General features: G+C 37.5%; 1 protein-coding gene across 3 annotated transcripts in view; it reads left to right on the plus strand.

Moving 5' to 3' along the window:
* Mgat4a (alpha-1,3-mannosyl-glycoprotein 4-beta-N-acetylglucosaminyltransferase a) overlaps positions 1-25,693 on the plus strand; it is a 534,709-nt gene that overhangs the window by 489,218 nt on the left and 19,798 nt on the right. For all 3 annotated transcript variants that reach the window (XM_083126326.1, XM_083126328.1, XM_083126327.1), the window contains 5 exons: positions 15,359-15,496; positions 20,137-20,349; positions 22,218-22,351; positions 22,719-22,765; positions 24,700-25,010. In XM_083126326.1, coding sequence (XP_082982452.1) covers positions 15,359-15,496; positions 20,137-20,349; positions 22,218-22,351; positions 22,719-22,765; positions 24,700-25,010 — 843 coding nt within the window. The remainder of the gene's footprint in view (positions 1-15,358; positions 15,497-20,136; positions 20,350-22,217; positions 22,352-22,718; positions 22,766-24,699; positions 25,011-25,693) is intronic.

Here is a 25,693-nt window from a genome sequence, read left to right on the forward strand (position 1 = left end):
GGGTCAACTGCACGTATGTAACGGTAGTTTAGTAGTAAGAAACAGAATGACATAAAATACGTAAAGATAGATAAGCAAAGAAAAGGCGGGAGAAAAGTGCTGCTTTTATTTGCTGTTCTGCGAAAAGATCGATCGTTTTAGTTATGTTCCAAGCAAGTCCAAGCTTCGATTCTGCCTTCTTTATAATCAGAATTTCTTCCAATTTATGGCGCTGTTGTTTTTTTCTGCTATTTCTTGCTACTTCCAGCACTGGGATGAATTTTGTGTAGGGTATGTAACCCAGTTCGAAAGTTAAAGTACTGCGGTATTCATTCGAACTCTTTGTTCGTTTGCAGGTACGATGGCAACTACTATTTCTATCAAGAGGAGAGACCTCGTAGATATAATGAACAAATGTGAAAGTTGTGAAATGGAAGAGAAATTGGAATTACTGACGGAAGAAATCCAGAAACGAACGAAATGTGGCCCAGAAAAATCTTCCATTGTTGAAGCAACAATTGTCATATTTTAAGTCACAGTACAAATTTCGCTGGAGAGAGGCATGTAGGATAAACACAAAATTTGAAAAGGTAACAAGAAGTGGTTTGATAATGCCATTGTATTCAGTATGTATTCAGGAGGAAAACGTGGTCTCCCGGAAATGCCGTTCCACGCGTGTTCGGAACGTACAAAACTGTTGAAAACAAAACACTTAAGGGAATCCACATCAGTAACCATGCTAAAGTACGCCACCCAGATGAGTTTACGTACCTAGGGACACGGGCTTCGAAACTGCTGAAGAAAATGACAGCGAGCCCTACACTTGCTACCAAATACAGGAGGGCTTACCGAATTAAAATTAACCGATATGCCATCTGGTGGGATTTTCAGGAGCTACTCTATGTAGGATACGTTGTGTTGAAGTCGTTTAAATCATGGGAAATGTGCGAAAGAGTAAGGTCTACTGTTCAGGTTTTTTTGGCTCTAAATCGTTTTATGGGTCAGAACAAATAAAAAGTTTTCATGTGTTTCCACCCCGTGGAATCAACGAAATTAAATTTGTAAATAAATCAGGGCGAACGTAATTGATTGACAGAAGATTGGCATGGGGGATAACACTGTAATTCAGTAAGGAAATTACGAAGAATGCACGAGTCTCGTAATTGATTGACAGAAGATTGGCATGGGGAATAACACTGTAATTCAGTAAGGAAATTACGAAGAATGCACGAGTCTCGTAATTGATTGACAGAAGATTGGCATGGGGAATAACACTGTAATTCAGTAAGGAAATTACGAAGAATGCACGAGTCTCGTAATTGATTGACAGAAGATTGGCATGGGGGATAACACTGTAATTCAGTAAGGAAATTACGAAGAATGCACGAGTCTCGTAATTGATTGACAGAAGATTGGCATGGGGAATAACACTGTAATTCAGTAAGGAAATTACGAAGAATGCACGAGTCTGCTCACTTTATTTTTCGAGAGATAAATATATATTACAATGAAAGTAAAGTTTGAAATTGTGCTTTATAAATAAAACTTCTTTTTTTCGAAAAGTCATGAAGCGTCTTACCCAATATGTGTGAAATTTGGAACAGGTGCAAGTCGATTAAGAGAGAAGATGAAAATAGTTTGAGAATAAATTAATGTAAAATGTAACCAGAAAAATAAATGGACATGCTAATGTTGCTGTTTCATTCAGTACGATGTCATTTTTCAGTGAAGATAGCCGTGCCATGAAATCGTGAATATTATTAATAAACCAGTCTTCCTCTTTCGAGAAAGTACTGCAACGATAAGTTTTTTCTCCTGCCTAGCTTTTCAAGTACATGTCAATTTCAATTGCTTTATTTTCAAATAATTCCCGTGAACCTCAGTTGCAACATGAGGTGCAGATGATACAACACTGCTATGTGTGTTGATACGCACCCACTTATTGTATAATTTTAGGTGTTTAAAATGTTAATTGTCTATTATGACGTAATTTGTTTTGTTCAATTGGGTAGTCTCTTATGGTTATGGACTAACCTGAAAACATTGGATTGGGGGTTGTGAGGTGAGAGATATTATGGATGTTGCTGGAATAATGGAAGTGATTTTGGAAATGTGAATGTGGTAATTTGTGTAGTGAAGAACAATTATGATCTAAATACACTTTTGTTTCTAATAAGGAGTTTAATTGTGAGTTCAAGTCTAATATATTAACATTAACTGACTTCTAATTATATTTTTGTGTGCGAGAGTTGGTAAGCTTTATGTAAGCATATCCTTATCGGTTTTCCCACAACCTGAGGGCTTCATGGTAGGCTGATAAGTCTCAGGCTCGCAGTTGAGCAATAAATGTAAGTAGTTCCCTTGAGAATTATCCGGGGAACGTAGCAGGTGTAAACTTTTTGGCGCCGCAACGCGGGACTCGATAAATGTGTTTGAGTAGGGTATGCAGAAGCATAATTTAAGAAGTGATCGTCGTAAGTTAAAAATGGATACTTTAAGTTGCTGTTCCGATAAAGGGAAAGCTGACGATGAAGAGGTTGAGTGCAACGATTGTAAACGAAGCTTCCACTTACGTTGTGCTGGTTATCCTTTGCCAAAATCGCAGTATAAGGGGGAAGAATTGAAATGTCTTATTTGTAAAGAGAAGGGTAACAAAGGAAGTCCTTGTTTGGAACAGTTGTTTCAAACCCTGATGGAGAAAATGGAAATGGGAAGAAAAGAAGATAAAGAGGAACAGGAAAGGATAAGAAATGAACAAGAAAGAATCAGAAGAGAAGATAAAGAGGAACAAGAAAGAATCAGAAGAGAAGATAAAGAGGAACAGGAAAGGATAAGAAAAGAAGATAAAGAGGAACAGGAAAGGATAAGAAATGAACAAGAAAGAATCAGAAGAGAAGATAAAGAGGAACAGGAAAGGATAAGAAATGAACAGGAAAGGATAAGAAATGAACAAGAAAGAAAAAGGAACGAAGAAAGAGGAGAATTGATGAAGCTGCTCAGCCAAGATAAGGAAGAATTATTATTTAGAATAGAAGAGGGGCGAAAGGAATGTAGAGAAATTAAGGAGACTCTGAGGAAGGAAATTGCGTGTGAGAGGCAGCAAGTAGCTGAATTAATACTAAAGCTGGAAGAAAAACAAAAGGAGGATTATGAAAAGTGGAACTTAGACTTGACACAGGAGAAAACATCTAGAGAAGCTAAAGAAAAGGAAATGGAAAATGAAATTGAGAAATTGAGGGGACGAATAGAGAGTGTTGAAATAATTGCAAGGCCAGAAGCAACACAAGGTTCCTCAGAATTACTTGATAATTTAGAGCTAAATCAGAGAAGGCAAGAAAGGAAACTTGAAGAAGTTACGGAGAAAGTCGCATCTGTAGATAGGCAGGTCGATCAACTACAGATGTTAATGGCAGGCTGTCGGGTTCTAGAACCTTCTCAAAATGGTGAAGCTGTATTTCAACCGGGAATGAACGGTTCAACAACTAGAGGTGATTCCAAGGGGAAGATGAGGAAAAGAAATCGTTACTCGTCAAGTTCTTGCTCTGCAGTTTCCTCTAGTTCTGAGGAAACTGAAACTAGGAAAATTACAAAGCCCAGGAAGAGACATAATAATGGAAAGTCCGAGAGATTGGGACAGGATGAGATATCTCGTGACAACACCTATAAGAATAGCTCCTACAAATCTTTTCGCATGTCTGATGTTAACGCTCTTTCAAAGTTTGCTGGAGAGATTAATACTGTCTCTGCTGAGAGGTATTTAAAAGAGCTAATAACATACCTGGATCTAATGAATGTTCCTATGATTTTTAGATTGAAGTTATTGCCCTCTCTTATGGTAGGAAAAGCTAAGGCGTGGTTTGTTGCAAATGAGAAGAAGTGGAAGACTTTTGAACATTTTTGTGCTGCCTTTAGAAAACAATATGCCTCTGCTGATGCCAAGCAAAGGGAAATGCAGACTCTGAGAAACAAACGGTATTCGAGGAGCTGTGACCTCTCACTTGAAGAATATTGCTGGGACACATATGGCTCGTATTGTAATCTTGTTGATAACGTTGACCAAACAGAGGCGCTGAATTTGGTTATTAGTCAACTACCACAGCGAGTGCGTCAGTTGGTACTTACACGTGATCCACAAAACTTCGACCAACTCACTAGTTTCTTGGGGAGATATGAAGCCTCGGAACAACTGGAAGGCTGGAGAGCAGACAATTCCAGAGTAGAGAACAGGAGACCACAACAAGCTAGGGTCCGGCAATTGAAGTATTCGAGAGACCAGTCCCGCTCTCAGGGAATGCCTGAACCTAATGATAGTTCTACTAAAGACCACTTTAATAGGAAACCACAGTACAGAAACGCTCAGAGAGGAGGGAGAACATTTTGGAATCGAAGAAAGAACCCGTTTTATCAAAGAGGATGGACTGTTGATAGAAGTAATACTGTTACCAAGGAATTTGGAATTCAGACTGATGTTGTTCGAGAAGCAACGCCCAGTGAGCTTAATGCGAGAGCATCCCCATGGGATGTTCCTTCATCCCCATGGGACGTTCCTTCAAGTAGTAAAATGAGTTTAAACCCTCGTCCGTTGTGAATGAAGCTCTCTCATTCACAACGGTAACCCATGAAGATAGTGGAGTTTATGGGAGCGAGAATAGGTTATTTACAGAAGAAATTTTAGAGGTTTTGTTTTTAGAAATTGATGCTGCTCCTAGTGACTGGCACTTTGTTCGATTGACAGCTTTGGAAGAATTTGATTATTCTAATAAGAAACCTGAAATTATGGCTGACGTTTTGGGGATTAAAATTAACTGTATTTTAGACACCGGCAGCGAGTGTACCGTCATGAGTTATCGAATGTGGCTAAAATTAAGAGAAAAGCTCCCAGGTTTGAGACTTCAAAAGTGTCCAGGAGTTAAGTTGAGAGACTTTGCCGGAATTGAAAGATCCAGAGTTGTGGGTTGTCGAAGGATTCACTTTCAAATAGCTGGAGTTACCTTTGAAGATTTAGTCTATGTCATTAGGAATTTAGAGGCTGAGTTACTTTTCGGATACCCATTTTTAAAAAAATATAAAGCTAATTTAGATGCGGGATCTGATAAATTATATCTTACTGTAAATGGACAAGTTGTTGAAGAGGGGCTCATTCCAAAGAGCACTTCAGAATCTGATTTGACGGAGAAAGGACTTAAAGTGGTCAATAGTATAGATTGTGAGAAAAATACAGTGGACGATAATTGCATAGCTTCTGAGGAGACTTTAAGAATGAAGGCCTATGAACCCGAAATATTAAGGCAAGAAGAGAAGGAAAGGTTGTTCGAATTACTCTTGAGTTATCGTCACATTTTCTCAGATAGGCCTGGACTTGCAAAACATTATGAATGTAAAATTGTGTTAGGATCTGGTGAACCAGTCTATACGCACCCTTATCCGATACCTATGGCGAAGAGGGCGAAGTTGGAAGAGGAATTGACTAAATGGAAAGCCTGGGGAGTGATACGTCCGTGTAACTCACCTTATTTAAATCCTATGTTGGTTGTAGACAAGCCAGATGGGTCGGTCAGGCCCTGCATTGATTTTCGGAAGCTAAATAGACTTATCATTTCCCCCAGGAGCACAGTTCCTCTGTTGCAAGAAGCGTTACAAAAATTTAGAGGAAAAAAATATTTCACTTGTTTAGATTTAGCGTCAGGATATTTACAGATTCCCATTCAGACCGAGCATCAAATCTACACTGCTTTCAACTACAATGGTAGGTCGTGGTGTTTTTCCCGTATGCCTTTTGGTTTAGCCAATGCAGTTGCTGTTTTCATGCATGCAATGCATAATTTATTCGGTCCAGATACAGAAGACTTTCTCACTGTATATATTGATGACATCCTAATCTTTGATGATTCTATTCAATCCCATTTTGAACATGTTGATTTTGTTTTGCGGAAGTTGCAAGAGGAAGGCTTTACTGTAAAATTGAAGAAATGTTCCTTGGTAAAGGTAGAAATTAAATATTTAGGACATCTTGTTTCTGGACAATATATACGAATAGATCCGCGGAAGGATGAAGCCATTACGAAGTTTCCAAGGCCAAAGAACAAAAAGCATTTACAACAATTTTTGGGTCTCGTAAATTGGAGGCGGAGATTTGTACGAGATCTTGCTCAAAAGACTGCTAAGTTAGAGGAACTACTGAGTAAAAACAAAAATTGGGAATGGAACAATGAACATGAGTTAAGCTTCCGAAAGTTGAAGAGGGAGCTGATTCAAATTCCTGCTTTGGCCCAGCCAGATTTCTCAAAACCATTCTGCATTATGTGTGATGCTTCTCTCATAGGTCTGGGAGCCATACTCTTCCAAGGAGTTCTGTCTGAAGCTGCCAAATTAGAAGAAATTGCTATCGTGCAGTACGCCAGTAGAAAATTAAAAACTTCGGAAAAGAATTATACTGTTCAAGAATTAGAGTGTCTTGCTGTTATGTTTGGTATTGAGCACTTCAAGGTGTATTTATATGGCACAAAGTTCCTCATATATACAGACCATAAGAATCTTGTGTGGCTGGAAAACAGCAGAAATTGGAATGCCAGACTTACTAGGTGGGCCTTAAAACTACAGCAGTTCGATTATCGAATCCTTTACATCCAAGGCAAACAAAATCAACTCGCTGATATTCTAAGCCGTTATCCTCCTAGCGCTCCTGAGGAGAAGCTCCCTAATGAATCCACCCTAGTGTTTAATATCTGGCATATAATGCCTAATAACTTGAATGAAGTTGAATTGGACAAGTGGAGGGAAAGGCAGATTAATGACTCATTTTGTCAAAAAGTACGGAAGAATCTAAGGGAAAGTATTAAGGATAAAGAGAAATATTTGGAGCATCAGGATTTATTGTTCCGAAGGAACAAAAACTCCCAGCAATTTCATCAAATTGTAGTCCCAGAATCTCTTATTCAAGAAGTTTTGCATGCGGAGCACGACGGAACTGGACATTTTGGATTCACTAAAACCTATAATAAAATAAAGTCCAGATACTTCTGGGAAAATATGAAAAGAAATGTATCTGAATATGTAAGGGAGTGTTTAGTTTGTTCGAAGAATAAGCCCGACAGATTGGGTATCGTGAAGGAGAAACTAACAACCACTCAAAGGGTTCCGCACGAAGTTCTGTCCGTGGACCTAATCGGAAGGTTACCTAGATCCAGTCGATATCTTTATCTGCTCACCATGGTGGATGTCGGCAGTAGGTTCCTGATTGCCTACCCACTGCGGACTGCCAACACAGGAGAAATTATCAATAAATTGGAGCTGGGATACCTAACACATTTTATGAAACCAAACTACATCGTGACAGATCGAGGAAGTCAGTTCACTTCAGATAGATGGAAGAAGTTTTTAGAAGGCCATTCCATATCGCCATTGCTTACATCTCCTTACCACCCTGCCAGTAACTTGGTAGAGCGATACAATCAAGAAATTGTTAGATTACTTAGAACATTCTGCAGCAAAAGGCACGGAGACTGGCACAAATACGTAAATAAAGTGTGTTGGATGCTGAACTTTTCGGTATCAGAGGAAACAGGATACGCGCCTGTGGAATTATTTTACAACAAACCAGTTCCAGCTAATTTGTTAAAACAACTAGAGTGGCCCCTTAACGAGCAAAATGAATCAATTGCTTGGGAAGCCAAACTGTTTAGAGCCCAGGAGAGTAATAGGAGGAAAAAGGATAAGCATAAGTTCAGAAATAAGGGCAATGCTTATTCCCTGCATTCTGGTGACCTCGTTCTCAAGCGGAATCGTAAACTCAGCTCAGCCAAAAATAATGTTATAGCTAAATTTTTCGAGTATTTTGTGGGACCGTTTCTAGTATCTGAAACGAAAAACAACGTTGCAACTCTGATGGATCCCTGGACTAAGGAAGTGGTTGGACGAGAGAACTATGATAACCTAAAGAAGATTAGCTGCTCTGATTCCAGAAGGGAAGAATTGTTGCGAAGGTGGAAGAATGACTGTAATTAAGAACTAAAAAGAAAATTTACTCCATTTTCATTTTGTTAATTTTCTTTTTGTTTGTGGGAGGATGCCATGATACGCACCCACTTATTGTATAATTTTAGGTGTTTAAAATGTTAATTGTCTATTATGACGTAATTTGTTTTGTTCAATTGGGTAGTCTCTTATGGTTATGGACTAACCTGAAAACATTGGATTGGGGGTTGTGAGGTGAGAGATATTATGGATGTTGCTGGAATAATGGAAGTGATTTTGGAAATGTGAATGTGGTAATTTGTGTAGTGAAGAACAATTATGATCTAAATACACTTTTGTTTCTAATAAGGAGTTTAATTGTGAGTTCAAGTCTAATATATTAACATTAACTGACTTCTAATTATATTTTTGTGTGCGAGAGTTGGTAAGCTTTATGTAAGCATATCCTTATCGGTTTTCCCACAACCTGAGGGCTTCATGGTAGGCTGATAAGTCTCAGGCTCGCAGTTGAGCAATAAATGTAAGTAGTTCCCTTGAGAATTATCCGGGGAACGTAGCAGTGTATACATTAGTTTCGTCTGCGTTTTTCGTGTTGTTTTTGCCAATCATAATTAAATGCTTCGTTCTCAGCACAGCTTCACCTTCGTTAGAGTTCCTGGAATTCACAACGCATTCGCAATATTTAAAAATATCGCGTTATTTAAACGTTTCAATTATCATACCAGCCAAGACAACACGCTGCTATTACGTACTCCTACTGAATATAAACAAAGATTTTTCCTACATAGAGCGGCCATATTGGAAGCGACACTAGCGCTCAGGTGGTAATTTTAATCGCGAATGGCTATTCACCGAGAGGAATAATATTTTAGGTACACCCAACGGCGAAAGAAACAGTAGACGAATTGTCCACCACCATTTTCATTCGGTCTGTGTTACACAATGTGATGACAATGAATTGAAATAATAACGTCAATAAGCAGAGAACAATGCCTGTTTCAAACATAGTTTCATTCCTTAACACAACATAGGGTGTAGAATAAAAAGGTAATGAAAATAGTGGTGGACAATTTACCTACCATTATCTTTGCCGTTGACTGTACAAAGCAATGGCGGTATTAAATACATACTTTATAACGTATACAATGCACGTGTGAAAGAATATTTTAGTTGTTTCAATTGTAAACACCGTGCACTCACCATAGATGGCGTAACTCGACGTGCCTTTCGTGCTGTATGTATTATACATTGTAATCTCAAAAGCTAAACGAAATGTTACATGAAAAGCTTCCGTGTAAAGCACTATCTGCTATTAGATTTTAAGAACCATTTACATAGTATTTATGCTAGTCAAAATGTTCCGTCTAGCGGGCTTTATAAATCACAAAGCATGTTTTCCTGCAACTCGCATTAATTTAAGTCTCGACTCGAAGGACTGACCAAATGGCGGAATTCGACTTGAATAAGGTATCCGAGGTTAGTTTGTTGTTGGAAACTGTATCAGAATTTTAGGCTTGTGTAAATAACGAGGGGGTTGAGGGGAGGAGGAGGAGGTATAATTAAGTTTGTGTGAGCGAAACTTCATCACGAAGAAAGACCATTGTACCGACCACAGCACTTTCTCCAAGGACTGAAATTTATGCACAGTCTTGTATACAGATCGTGCATAAATTTCAATGTGATTCACGAAACTTGGGAAGTTCATAAGTAAGCATTATTTTGGAACACGTTTCGCAGGGCTACAGTTTTCATCCCCCGACATTCGTATTTGTTTTTCATGCCGGATTGGCATGTTTAAAACAAAAGTGTTAAAACAACTTGTTTCATACGTCTAAAACACATGTGTTTAAACATGTTTTTTTTCAGACTCGTTTAAAACACATTTTGATACTTGATGTTTGATAGTTTGTGGTTATTAGCGTGTTTTGTAACTTTGTATTTTCATTCATTATGTGTCATTTTGTTTATTCTGCACAAAAATCTGTTGAGTGGCTGAAAATGTATAATCAGTTAACAAAGAAACATATCGTGATGAGTACCCGTGGGCCTCTTTAATATGCCTGCGTGTTTAAAAAATTAAAACTGAATACTGTATGATGAAAGTCTCGTTCCTCACTTGTTAATACACTGCGCATAGTTGTTAATGTCAATATTTTGTTGCATTCACGAAGAGTGGAGCCTGCCAACTGTGCATTACTTGAAGCTTCTTGAACAGCCTACATGCGAGATTTAACTTGTAAGATTAACAAAAATATATTAAATAAGTATTTTAAGAAGTTAGTCAAGCGATTACTTTATAATTATGAGCATAGTCCTTCCTTGTATTAGTAAAAGATTCCTTATTAATAATTATTCTTAGAAAATAAGTCTTCTTGGCATTATGTTTTAAACGTTTTATTTGTTTAAAACATGTTTTTTTCAGTTTTTGTTTAAAACACTGTTTAAAACATGAAAAACATGTTTAAACAAAAAAAACTGTTTGTTTTGTTTTTTCGAAAGAAAAAAAATATTTGTCAACCCTGTTTTCATGTACATGTAAAAGGGTTTACTTAATTTCTTCCCTCTTTCTCCTTCTATCGTCCTCATTCTGTTACAAATTCACAGTGGTTTGGAATTTAGACGTAAAATGTATGAGGAACTAAACATGGGAGTTGACTCATTTACCCGACCTTTACTTCATGGGCGGTGCCAGGGTTTTGAATATAGTGGTGTAGGCTGCGGCGTCAATTTCACATATTTTTTTGCTTGATTTTTTCGGTGGGAAGGAGATTGAAAGCATTTACAGTCACCTGCAATAAAAATGGTACACCTAAACGGTCGTGAAATTAGGCGAGTGGTAGAAATTCGCGCTGTTGCCACGTCGGGGTACAACCCCGTGTGTTCGGAGGTTTAAAAGAATGAAAAATCTCGTTGTAGAGTTGGTCTTTGTAATCCATGTGATATAAACTGACAGTATTTGCTCGAAAGGTCAGGGATGACACAAAAGTGCCCCGGAGAGAGGTCGGTCTGACGCTCGAACTAGGCAACGCAGCCCGGTTGACGTTGCCACACAGTGCGCGGGAAGCAACTACTTTTGTCCCGCTCTCGCTTTGCTTTTCCCATATGTGGCACCAGCGCAATTCTGCCCAGCCGCCTATTTTCATGGCCGCGCGTTTAGATCCTAAAATACTCGCTTCCCTGCAAGGCGTTGTGTGTGTAATGCTTAGGTCTACTGCGGTAAGTGGATTTTAATAGCAAAAGTTCAATGGCAACTTTTACCAACGTCGTAGAGTTAGACAACACACAAAACACTTTGCAGGAAAGCTATATTTCAGGATGTCACATTTTCATTACCAGTGACTGTACGTATAGTTTGTGACTATGTGTATATGTGAGCGGATAAATGAAGTGTGTATTGACACACGCATGAGGGAAAGGACCCGAATATCGTCCCTTTTTTTAAAACACAAAAATTTCAGTTGAAAAACCTAAGTGCAAAAATGGAAAACAACACGATCCAGTAGAATATTATATATATTTCTTATATATGTGGGCTGTACATAAATAATATACAAAATACTGCGAAAAAAAAATTCTTAAAAGTTCTCAAATGCACGAAAGTAAGGAATGGGTGCCTAATATCGTCCCCTGCAACCATAATTGAGAAAAACTTAAGCTAATGGACGATGGACTGAAAGTAAAACGCAAACGTTTATCTAGGCACTCAAGCAAACTGAACAGGTGAAGTGAATAGGTGGATTCTGTCCTCCAGCACAGTCCTCGTGGCACCTCTTTTTACAAGTTGAGCATTGCACCCATTTTTCACCATTTCTGTCGGCAGAAAATAAACCATCACAATACAAGCATACGGCATCTTCTTCACTGTCTTCATAATCCTCGTCTCCGTCTGGATAATCGTCTTCGCTGTCGTCATCATCTGTGCTTACAAGTTCAGGTTCTTCCTCATCTTACGATGACGAACTTGGATATTTGATGTTCTTCTTTCTGTTCTTTCTTCAGGCCCATTTCTTTCTTGCGAACTGCTTCCACGGCTCGATCCATAGCATCTTTATCCCACTGTTTTCTTCGTTTTGTAGGACCAGGAGGCATCTGAAACGATGAAAGCGCAATGTAACTGGGAGCCTAATATCGTCCCGGGGACGGTATTTAGCACACATAGGGGGACGATATTCGGATCTATCCTATAAGCACTATGGCGTCGTGATTCAGCATGACGTGGTACGAGAAACGACCAATCAAATACATTTAACTATACATTACAACCTCTATTTTGATGTACTAGATTAAGGTAAAGTGAAACACCTACCTTTCTGTGGTACGGTGGTAATGAATACAGCACTTCTAAACTTTTGGAAATAGCAAAACACTTATTTTCCAAAACACAATCGCTAGCGTGCACACAGCAACCTTTGTTCTCTCACTGCATACTAAACAGGGAGGGGACGATAATGCACTTAACCAGATACGAAGTATAATTTTATCAAAACATTACTATGAATACTAAAATATACTTGTGCGTGTGATCAGTATAAATGAGGCATAATAATAAAGCTTAGTTTACAAATATATTATTCGTAAGAATATTCGTTTTTTGCTCCTTCTTCGAGATTAAATTGTTTGCCTTCTGAGGTACGCTATTGTAATGAACCTCTCAGAACTCTTCAAGTGTAACCTTATTATTTGCTAATATATATATATATATATATGTTTGTGTGCGTGTGTGTGTGTCTGGACCTAGCATTCAAAAGAAAAAGTGTTAATTTTATATTTGGTACTTCGGGCGAGGGGGGAAAAGGTCCTCTGTCCCCCACAAAGTCAGCGCCTATGGGTGAGGGGTTCGTATAGGGTAATATAAATAATGTGCGTAAAGCAATGTGAAGATTGGAGGTGCACAAGGAGGCGCAAAGTTTACAAAATGGGGCGGACAAACCCACTCTTCGCCTACCTCTGGCGCCCACTTGTCCCTTACTTCAAATCACGCTCAGAATTGGGACACTTCATGGCGGAACCCAGAGTCATCTGATCACCAGTCATGACTGTCTTGCAATTAGCACACACAAACTGGAAAGCAATGTAAAATAAGAAGTAATAAAATCTCCTGTAGCACTGGACTTTCAGTTAAGAATGGAATTCAATTCACTGTGTAATGTGCGTCCACCGGAATCAAACCCGAAATATCTTGATTCGAAAGCAATAGCGTAAAGCAGTCACAATCGGAAATGTTCATTTTTTTCTAGGGTTGAACTGTGTTGAAAATATACCAATCAACCGATTGTTATTATTCTACAAACAAAAGAACCAAGTTGTTATTACGATCAAAAGAAACCGCAGCTACACGTCCTCACACGAATACCCTCCCAAAGAAACAGCGAGCGAAATTAGCGGCGTAGTGCTGCACGATCTGCTTCATGACCTGGACCTTCTCCGGCAGGCTGAAAGTTCCGGGTTGAACCACGAAATACTCGCGCCTGCGCGGACATGACTTACTATTCTGTCCGCAGCTACTGTTCCGAGAGTTTGTAGAGCAAACGAACGAAGATAAATGGAGAGGGCTCTACCAAGGAACACGCGAGAAGGAAAATTGTAGCATGGAGGGAGAAACGCTTTTGCAGCTACCAACCGGTTCGCAGCAGCTCGCACTGCTTTGCTCCATCCACTCGCTTTCTCCCCTTCTCAATTTTTATTCGCAGCATTGCTCCACAGACCCCAGACACGCAGTGTAGGAGGCCACGAGATAAATCTTCGCTTGGGCATGGAGAACTGGGTCCCGATGAACTGTACAGAGGTTGTACATACAGGTCTATGTCCTTGTAGCGGATCAAATCCGCCCGTGCAGCAGACCTCTGGTCGAAGATGAGGAATGGTGGGGAAGACAGAGCGTAAACTCTTTTCACATTTATCTGACTCGGTCATCGATGGGTGACAGGCAGCCAAACTCTATGCTGGCGACGCCCGAATGCTTCCCCGATTGACGTCGTCTCCTCGAGTTCAGCACATCACTCGCAAGTTTCAGGAACGGCTGTCTACCCGCACGTTGCCCGTCACTCACTACTGTTTGTCGACTGTCGTCGCTTTCAGAAATTGGAACATTCTATTTGTGTTCGATAAATAAGTAAATATGAGACTTGATTTTATTTTATTTTTGTTATCTAGCGTCACTTTTTGCCAGTTTTGGGTAATCGCGACGATGAGGATGAGAGATGATATGGTGAAATTGATACAGGGACATTGCCAAAGAACACCCATGCCCAGGTTGGGATTTGAACTTGGGATCCCTATCGTCGTAGCGCGCTGTGCTAACCACTCTGCGACGAAGGTCGGCAGCTGAGCCTGAACTCCGCACTGCCCAGAGTTTCTCACCACTATCAGGAACACGAACCCAGAAGTAGCGAAAGAATTTCCTTACTTCACCAGCAGTATGCTCTGTGTAGTCAGCACGATTGTGTCAGCGTACTGTTTGGAGAAGCTATATCCGTATGATTTTACAAGTTCACCACACGGGTACAAAGATAAAATGCGTAATGCATGAGCGTACCAACACATAATGTAAGATTTTAATTATATTGTTACTAATTTATTAAGAAATATATTATTATTTTGGCATGTTATTGAGGAAATATTTTTAGAATTTCGTGACCTATAGTATGCTACGGCGCTCTAAAGGTTCGATATATTTGTTCAATACAATGTTGACCCCCGATCAGGGCTTTATACAGAATTTCCATCCAGGAGGAGGGGGGTTAAGTTCGTATTTAGGGGGATGTAAGAGTATATTTATAACCAAAATTACCATATATTGAGCCTATGCGACAAATTTTAAGTGGCGGGTGTGTTAGGGGAGCATGTGAATAAACCACTGCCCACTTGTCCATCGTGTGCAATAGAATAGAATGATCTTTATTTAAGCAGGTTCTTACAACCAACCCTTGTCAAAGATACAATAAATGAATAAAAACATACAAAAAAAAACACATTGATCATGATAATACAAAAAGATAATATAAAGATTATACAATAATAAAATGATACATTGAATTGATAAGTATAAAAGATAAGTAATAAGTCTTCAGTAGTTCATTGTGTGTGGCGGGGGGTGTAGGTGCAATTGTTTACATATGAAGGTTAATGTTGGGACAATAGTAAGTTCTTTAGTTGTTTCTTAAAACGTTGATGGCAAATAATGTTAGTCAATGGTGCAGGCAGTTTGTTCCATTCCCTTATCCCTGTAACAATGAAGGACTTGTTATAGGTGGCGGTTTTATGTTTGGGGAATATTCTCCAAACATATTAAATAATAAATGAAATAGGCTATACATAATAGCAAATATAGTTTGTCTATGACAAGTTACGAATTTTAACTGAAAATAATATTATTCATGAATTATTGTTTTTTTTGTCATTCCAGACATGAGTCAGGAACAGGCTTTGGTACAGAGGCTGGCGGAACTGCAACTTCGAGTGCAACATCTAGACAGTATGCATCGTGCCAGACAAGAAGAAGTCCATGTCCTCTCCCAACATCTCGGACAATTGCTTGCTGCAGGTACAGTTTTTAATTAAGAACGTTTTTATATTGATTGCCGTAAGAGATGTATCAATTAAGGAAGCACTAGATGTTCAGAATTTGAAATAAAAAAAATATTTTGGAACAACACACCCTGATGTTAATGAAAATTATACATAATCATGTACTTCCAATAAAAAAAGAAATATTTTTCACGAAATATTTTTAAGAATTTTATTTATGGTTATTTTGAAGGTATAGATTTTTAGCAGTTTTGAAAACAGATAATTTCGGATAAGGTGGATAAAAATAATGATTTTTATTTTATATAAAAATCGTTTTGATTTTTTTATTTAGATCAGATTTTAAAAATTTAATCGATTTTTAAAATTATTTTAAAGAACACCCTTAAAATTGCTTGTATGGTTTTTGGCATCATACATATAGATATTTTTTTTATATATATAGAAAGACTTTTTCAAGTAAACGGCCCTGTAAAATATTTGAACAGTTTAATTAAAGCAAATAAAAAAAAATATTTGTAAATATTCATTTTTCTGTTTAATGAAACTATAACAATTTCAGTAACTTTTCTTCCAGTGAAAATTAAACATTCTGGATGTACTCTACAATTGTAACTTAAAATATTTTTATAGTCTTTGTAAATAAATTTTGTCAATTTGTTTAATGATAGTTTGCAAATTATCATCTGCCAGTTTATTTACAGTTTAATGAAAATGACACTATTTATGGTTTAACATGATTAGTATTTTGTATATTTTTCTACACAAAATGTTGGCTATTTTTGTCTATAAAAATTGAATTTTAAATCGAGATAAAATTTAAGTGTGTTTACAGTTTTTATTACATTTCCTTTCGTATAAGCTTCACCCCATCAATACATATATTTTGTTTCCTTTATTTTTATTTTTTAAAGCCTAATAAACACCATTAAATGATTACGAAATTAATGCACTTTCACCAAAAGTGATTTTGATATCTACAAAATTCTTATGTACACTTCTGTTCAGATAAAGTGGCACACTCGTTTAACTTCCAGCTTCGTAGGCGATCGTGCCTGGCGGTACAGCCGAAGTAAATGTTCGTAAAACAGCATCCCAGCAGCGGGTAAGTGTACCCATATGATTTCAAACAATTATAAACTTCTCTCCAAGTGAAGGAATTGAGGCAGGTTTTTTTTTAGATTATTTATTTATTCTGAGTGTTTGGAAAACTTTTTTTTCCCCTGAAATTTCGCCCTGTCTTTCTAATGTAACATTGCATTGCATTAATAATTAAGGCTTTCCCGTAACCGTTTTCTTTTACTCGGAAAGTCAGTAAATTCGCTGCATGTGGTGAAAAACATTAGTGGTTAGCACCACTGCTGGGATGCTGTTTTACGAATATTTACTTCGGCTGTATCGCCAGACACGATCGCCTACGAAATGGATTGGAACTCAAACGAGTGTGCCTTTTTATCTGAACAGAAGTGTACATTATTCTACAAATTATTTATTAAAAGTGATATAAATGAACCTAATATAAATCAGTCCACCTTGATTTCGGAACAGATGAATCAGACCTTGTTCTGGGCTCCAGTTGCATTCAATGGTACAGAAAATCGGAAGTTTAGAATATAATAAGCAAGTCGCGAACATACATAATGTCTAAAAATCTCCCCTGCCTCATTTCCACTAGATATTGAATCGAGACGAGTCCAGCCAGGACGTAACATTCTCGTCTCTTGTTTGATGAGGTCTGTCCCGTTCTCGTCTCAAGTTATTTTATGTACGTTACGTTCGTCTCATTCTCTTTTCAATCTCGTGTAGAAATGTTGTCGAAGTTCATTTTACGCCCACTTTAAGCTCAGATAGGGTAACCGGAACCGAAACTACAGTTTAAAATGGCATCCGAACCCCTATGCAATGTGCCTCTCTCATGGATCTGCCCAGAACCGCTTGATTACAAAGTGAAAGTATCGGGGAAGTCCGTTATCTCGTCACTAGTCACGTACTACAAACAACATGCGCAGCGTAGCATGTTAGCTTACGAACTATCACAGTGTACATAGTTCGTTAAGACAAACAATTTTCCATAATAAACTTTCATTTTAAATAATTTTCAGCTCCTAAAAAAGTTTTCCAAGAGCACAGATCAAGTACAACAATGAAGTAGTAGGTTTACGGTGGTTTCAATTCATTGGGAAAGGAAGAGAATGTTTTAGACAAATTCAAGTAATGGGCAAAAAAAATTGGAACATTGTTATATTAGGCAAAAGGTGATAGGCACGGTGACATATGTCGGCGAAAACACAAGAACGTCCAGCAGACAGATTTTTTTGAGGGGGGGGGGCAGAGCCATAGGCGAATTTTAAATAAATTTTCTCTCATATTATACACTGTATATATATATAATATGGGGGTGTATAGGAGAGGGTGGGTAGGGAAATTTGCTCATTTTCTTACGAAATGTTGAAGAACGGCATTTTCTAACCTATATGTATGCAACCATATTTGCAGTTGACACTGACATTTATTTCTGTCAGAATGCAAAAAGAAATTGTATGATACGGATAGACTACATGTGTGCATAATGCAAACAAGCTTACGAAAAGCAATATAGCGAGTGGGATTGATAGATGAGGGTTCACATCCACTTTGCAAAGTCCCTGACTTTTCCAGGTATATTACATAACTGTGTAGGCTATTGATTTAACATGCCAGAAAATAAGAGTTACACTTCAACTTTGTAAGTTAATCAAATGAATCACGTTTGTTGAACATTTTTGAAAATAAATGAAAAATAGAATGAAAGAACTATTTTATAAGCAATATTACCCAAAAAGGAAGATTGTTGGGAAGATAAAACGGAACGTGTTTGCGGTTACAAATTCTGCCAAGCAAAAGTCAATTAATTCACCTGACTTTTCCAGCTTTTTAGAAAATCATTTGTTTCCAATGACCTCAATCCTAACCTTGTTTTCCTGACTCCTCCAGTTGGCTAGGACTTTGGAGTCAGTGCGAACCCTGTAAATAAATTATCTGAAGGGAACGGCTAAGTGACTTCACCCTCGCAGTGTGTCTGCTGGCGTAATATTGTTTCTATGGTGTATTTTCGCTTTTACAATATTATTCGACAGTAAAAATAAATGCCAGTGGCAACCAAGAAGCTATTAAATAGGGATGCATACATGTGGGATAGAAAATGCCATTATCAACGGCTCGTAGCATCGATTTTATTTGCCTTGATGTCTTCTGCACACTGTGAAAGTTGTCTGTTGTACGGTCACGCTACTGTGTATTTATGTTCAAGACAATTACAAGTAGAAAAGAAGAAAAAAGTTGCAGCAAGACAAATTCCGATTGACAGAATTTCGTAAATAATAATGTACTTAAAGGGATCACAGACCTTGCTGTGCGGGTGGAAAGCTAAATGCCCCTTATATGGTTGGTTTTGTATTGCAGTCATTGAGGAATCTTTCTTCCATAATGTAAAGTGTATGGAAAATTCCCCTCTATTCTAATTATGTGAAACATTTGTTACACTGTAATAGAAGAAACCATTCAATAATGAAGGGGTTCCTATTTGTCGAGTGTCAAACAACTGTTTTTGACTTATAAAAAGTTCAGACAATTTTAATAATGTACACAGTATTCTACAGAAAGTCCTACATAACCAGTGCAATGTCTGTAGTGGCGCAAGAGTCTTTCTTCCCTTATAGCAAAATAGTGTCAGAGCCGAGGCGAAAAGGTCGGGACATGGATTAAAAGAAATGGACTGTCCCAACTAAATCGGACATCAATGGTTATAGAACTAAAATAGCCCAATATTGCAGACTGCAGACTTCTAGAGCCTGCCTCTGTCTAGAAACAACCTCTTCATTTGTGCAAGGACAAAATCGAAATCCATGCAAAATTTGAAATACCATCAACGTAATATTTGTAGGTTTTTATACGTACAAATTAAAACTTTTCATGGCTCGAGGGGGGCGGGGGCATGACCCCCCTGTCCCCCCTTTGGGTACGGGCCTGATCTGAATCTATGAATTTGGGTGGTTCTGTGCCCCTTTCAAAAAAATTGGTGTGTTCAATGTACCTCTTTCACCCCTGCCCGTAACCTTCCAATGGTTCTTGCCCCACTTGAGGTAGCAAGGCAGCAAGCAACTCGCCTATCAATGTGGATGTTGTTTCGTCCGTAGTACAGGGTGTCCAAAAAGTCACTCACCCGAGACTTTGAACTTACGTAACTTTTGTTCAAAAAGCGATAGAGACATTAACTTACACTGGGTATTAACTTTGTGTATGTGGATATTTTTGAAACATTAAACAAGATAATCATGCTTTACATGAACATTCAGTATGCGGGAAAAGTTTTCGTACGAAGTAAAAACAAAATGGAGAAAAGACTAATGTGGAATCTCTTGCAAAAATTTTCTAGTTAGAAATAACGCTATAAATTTATTTTTCTAATAATAAAAAGATGATCCAATACAGTTTCCATGTTATATTCACTTTGCTGTTGTGTAAAAGCATGATGGTTTCTTTCTTTCAGTGCTATTCTCTGATAATATTGGCAAAATTATTATTATGCCACTGACTGTCACTAATAATTATTGGCTATTCAGAACTTTATTCATTAATTTATTGGTATATAAGCACATCATTCTTTTTCTTATGCAGGTGCAGAGCACAATGGTTCTGGTCTCTCAGTCTCTGTACCACTTAGTCCTGAAGCACGACTCTTGTTGAGGAATCTAACTGGACTTAGAGCTGGCGGTGGCGATTCCAGTGAACTCCTTAGGCTGCCCTCCGTCTATCACTACCTCCCTCATCTGCTGGATAATCCCTCAAGCTTAAGACCAGCTTATAGCCTTTCTAGAGGAAGAACCGGAGGTAAGATAATGTTTCAACAAATCTAACAAAAATTTGTTTTTTCTGAAGCATGTTCGGAAATTGCTTTTTACTGTAAGGAAATAAATGGTAAAGTCTGGTGATGACATTGTTAAAGTTTAGAGAGCCAGTTTGTTCAGGTGACAGCAGGTGAAATGTATTACACAAGTCAAATGAAAACCTTAAGAGTCTAATAACAATTGTAGAGCACACTATATATATACAGCTCAAATTTACATGAGGTGTCAACTGTTACTTATACAAATACAAAACTACCTCAAGGCTTCAACACTAATCATGTGAGCTTCAAAACGCCATTTTTGTCATTTTAAAGATGGTTCCTCCTCTACACACTTGCACCAGTTAAGAGGATTGGTTTCTTGTTCTATGTCAGCCTAAAACTTACAGAAATTTCTCGGGAAATGAAAATTCAATATCTCTGTGCATGCTTACCTCACAAGCAAGTTTACTAATGGAGGAGAAAGTTCGACAATGGCCTCAGTTCACAGGGAGATGGGTGGAAAGGCATTCACAGTGGCTCATAAGTGACTTATTCTTCTTGAGATACACAGACACTACCTCAAAGTTGAAAATACATGTAGATCAGCAATAGGTCTGTGCTATAATGCAGCTAACTTATGCAGCCATACATACAGAAATCTACTAGATAGAAAAAAAATAATGCTTTCATTTCACTCTCCCTTTTATTTTTATGGGGGAGTTTTTCAAGGTTAAAGTAATGTTAAAGTAAAGTAACGTAATACAGTCTGGTTGCACACCACCTCGGCGACCAAGCACATCGAGTGCTGTACTGGGGATCTCACCAGCAGTGGTTCCAGGTTCGAGTCCTGGCATGGAGATGGTGTTTCTTTGTGAGTGTCCCTTCCTCCCCATCTTGAATGAAATAAAACTTATATTTAACCTGCTCAAAATGATTAAAAATACCTTGGATCATCTGTATTGCTGTTGTTCAGTGTATTACATATGTATGCGATGAGAATTTTGTCGCCATTACACTAAAGACTCAAAGGTGCAAAATTGATGTTGCTCGAAAACATCACAAGTAGTCCAAAGTCGCAGAAAAGTGATGCTAAATAAAAAAAAGAAGTACAAGAATACAAAGTAGTTGCAGTTTGACTATGAAAGATGCAAGTAACTTATCAGAGATATTTATGCAGTAATCATGAAATTTATGAATCAGATTTACAACTAAATTTCTTAAATATAAGCAAGTGAACTGATTGGTTGGAAGTAATACGTTCTCTATCACTTGTTCATTTTTCTTATTTCAAGTATGGCTTTTTGTGAAACAAATTATTATGTGAAACTGACAAACTTACCTCAAATTTTACTGTGTACTTTTTTATATATATGTATATTATGTATTTTGGAGAATTAGATTAATTCAAACATCTTGAAATAATGCATTTTTAAATTTTTCTAAACAGGTAGTATTCCAAAAATCCTTTACTTGAAATCTACAGGAGACTTTGTTATATTTATGCAAGATTTTATTTAAAAGTGCATACTTGGAGCTTTTAGTTAATCTTGAATATATGTTTTCTTTTGAACAAGTTTATATTAAGAATAAACTAAAATATAAGGGGTAATAAGGATTTTAAAATTTGCAGCTTCATTTTTGAGCATATATTTAGGTGTAAATATTTTAAGGCTAAGTTTATTTTATTTATCTTTTTCCTATCCAAGATAATCTCTCATATCTGTTATGATATTGTTCATTTTAAAGTAAATTAAAGGTCACAGCTTTGAAATATATGTGTGTGTGTATGTGTGAGACAGAGAGAGAGAAAGGGAAAGAGAAAAAATAGAAACATGGAATTATTCAGATTAATGCAAGTTTCCATTTTTAGTGTCCATGGTACTTGGAGTTCCAACTGTAAAACGTGAAGTTCAGAGTTATTTGTTAGCAACTCTTCAAAACCTTATCGAAAGTATGAGTCCAGAAGAGGAAGCAGATTCCCTAATTGTAGTATTTGTAGCTGAGGTATGTATAGTTTAATTCTTATGACTAGAGCTGGCCTTAGAGAAAGACAACCTGTGTCATTCCAGATGCTTAAAATGTTGTACATGGAAGAACTTTTTTTAGAGCATATCTCATGAAAATTTATGGTAGTACAAAAACTTGTAAGTCGTTTTCAAATGTTTATAAAAAGGATACTACTCGTATTTGCATCTAATTAATTCAAGACAAATTCATTGTTAGTTTAATGTAATTTTTCAGAAAAGTTCTGTATCATTTGTGTTTGAAATCAGCATGTACATTGGAAGTAGTTGTTCTTAGTTAATTGCAAGTCCAGAACATTTAACTTTTTAGGAGATTTTCATTAAATATTTTTGTAACTTTTTTTCAGACTGACAGAGATTATGTAGTGGAAGTAGCCAAACAGATTGAAGATCAGTAAGTATATATATATATTATTGAACCAGATTATTCTGTAATATTTAAGAGATGGAATTATTAAAATATATTCTACTAAGGCAGAATTCACAGAAAGAAAACGTTTCGTTGAGTGGTTGAACTTCAAACAAGTACTGTAAATTTATTTTTGCATGTTGATTAATGTAGAGTATGCTGTGTTATTAACAACCTTCTGGTCTTCCAACCATGTTTCCAACAAAGTACAATGCATGCACAAGACTTGGCTTGTTCTTACCACGGAATACTGGACAAGAAGCAATGCAGGACAAACCCTTGAAATCAAGTTAGCTTGATTGGCTCAAATGAGTCAGATCAAGATAGTCAAACACAGTTAATAAGAAAAAAATATACCTATATAACTTACAATTAACCTCATATTATGTAAATCATCACATGAGGTTTGGCTAGAAAATAACCGGAATAATGCTCAAACAATTTTATTTGACTAAATTACACATTGGAAATGTTATCTCCTTCGATATACACCGTACCGATTCCACACAAATTTTCTGTTGTTGGAAACAGTGCTGCTGCAAGTCATTATCTGAATGGCTGGTCACGAGTTCCATCACTTGTGCTTTCACTGCATCTACAGACTCGAACAGGATTCCTTTAACCTCTTGCAACATAAAGAGGTCACATTGGGCTATATCCAGTGAGTAAGGCTGATGCTCCATCACTGTGATCTTGTGATTAGTGACAAAACCTCTTGACAGACAGTTGTGTGCTTGAGCATTGTTTTTGTGAAGACTCCTTGCTTGAGTCGATCTTCCACATTTCTGTCCATCGTCTTCTCCCTCACTCACAGAGGTTCACTGCCTGACCTTCAGACACCCAATTAATGTAAATGTTCCCCCAGATATTTTTAAAAAAAATCAACTGAATCGTCCATGATTTCTTTTTACATTGGAAAGTGGGAAATGTCACTTAGTTTCAGGATCATGCTGAAAAACCCAGGTTTCGTCACAAGTAATGACATTTTCTAGGAAGTTTGGGTTGTTTTCAGTGTTTACAAGAATATCGGCAGACATTTTCATTTGAAGTCCTTTTGCTCAGGTGTAAGAAATTTTGGCACCACCTCGACACACACAAAATCCTAGATTTTTGTGTAAAATCTGTCTCCATGTTTACTAATTCTGCAATTGTTTGAATTCTCAGGCGATGATCCATAACAATTGGAGCAGCTTTTTCGATATTCTTGGATGTTCTTGAAGAGCAAGGGCAGCCCGGGTGTTGACAATATCTAACATCTTCCATCCTATCTTTAAATTTTTTGAACAACTCAATCTTTAGTACGAGACAGACACTCATCACCGTAAACTACCCTTAACAGATTGTATGTTCCAGTAACCGATTTTCCAAGCTTTGTGAGGATTTTGACATCAATGTTGGCTCTCAAAAGTTTTCTGATGGACCTCTGGTACGTGGTCTGCTTTGTTTGAAGGCTACAGCCAAACTGTTCAAGGCACATGAGTCAAGGTTTGTGTGGAAGTGGAGGGGGGTCAATGCTCTACCCAGACATCCCTTCTTGGGTTAACAGGAAGCCTTTTAAAAAAATAATCTGATTATTTTCTAGCCACATCTTGTATAACCTTCAATGACCATGGTGATCCAGTTGGTTGAGCATGTGATGGAGATCCAGGTTAGATCCCAGGTGTCTAATCACTATGTGCCTGGGCAATATGGCTGATTGAGCTTTGTGATGATCACATAATCTTCACTATCACAAGATCGAGAAGTGGATAGCTTTACTTTTGAAATTATATATCCTTTGCAGTTGGGTTATCTAACGGGAAGTAAATTATGCCCAAAGGTGATGGAATAAAGATTAAGTTAATGTACCCATTTGTATCATATCGCACATTGTTTTTCAGAAATTGATTTCATTTCATGTGATCTTTCTCTGCTTTCAGATTTACAGAAGCAGTTGAAGCTGGATTAGTTGATGTTATTTCACCCCCTGCATCATATTACCCAGATTTAGATAATCTTCGTCAAACATTAGGTGATCCTAATGAAAGGGTGAGGTGGAGAACAAAGCAGAATTTGGATTTTGCATTTCTTATGATGTATGCTCAACCGAAAGGAACTTTTTATGTACAATTGGAAGATGATATATTGGCAAAAAAGAACTTTGTGTCCATAATGAAAAATTTTGCACTACAGAAAATTGCCAACAAGGAGCCTTGGTTTGTTCTTGAATTCTGTCAACTTGGATTTATAGGTAACCATTTTCAGCCTTTGCTATAATTTCAGGATGTTACTAAAGTGCTGATCGATGTTAGAACACCACGAAAGAAATATTGAGAATGTGTGTTAATTAATTAATGTAACTACTGTCTAACATCAAATTTGTGCTCAAAATGATGATCTTTTTTTTTTTTTCAAACCTGATAACAAGAGCATTGATTTTTGTTATGCATAACTAATAGTCACACAAAATTTGATTGTAAAGACACCCACGTCAAAAGGGCAGTGGTGGTCGATTGAGAATTCACTTTCATACAGGGTGATTCAAAAGTCTCTTGACATTTTCCTTATGTCACTAATGAATGGTTTTCAGGATGGGATATAAGACACTGTTATTTTCCAGCAAAATGTTGCACCACCCCATTTCCCCAGAATCGTTCGGGACTACCTTGCTGACACCTTGCCCAATAGGTGGATCGGCTATGGCTCACTAAGACTTTGGGCTGCTTGCTTTCGGACCTGACTCCCTAGACTTTTTTGTCTGGGATTTCATCAAGTCTAGGGTGTACCAAGTAAAGATCAACACCATAGCACAATTGACACAGCAAATAGCTACAGCAACAGGGCAAATCGCACCATTGGAGCATGTGTTCCAGTCTATGCAAGAGAGGTGGTGCCTCTTACAGGGCCACCACATTGAAATGTACTGAGTTTGTC

The sequence above is a fragment of the Lepisma saccharinum genome, chromosome 8, assembly GCF_977018435.1.
Source record: "Lepisma saccharinum chromosome 8, izLepSacc3.1, whole genome shotgun sequence".
NCBI classification, from domain to species: domain Eukaryota; kingdom Metazoa; phylum Arthropoda; class Insecta; order Zygentoma; family Lepismatidae; genus Lepisma; species Lepisma saccharinum.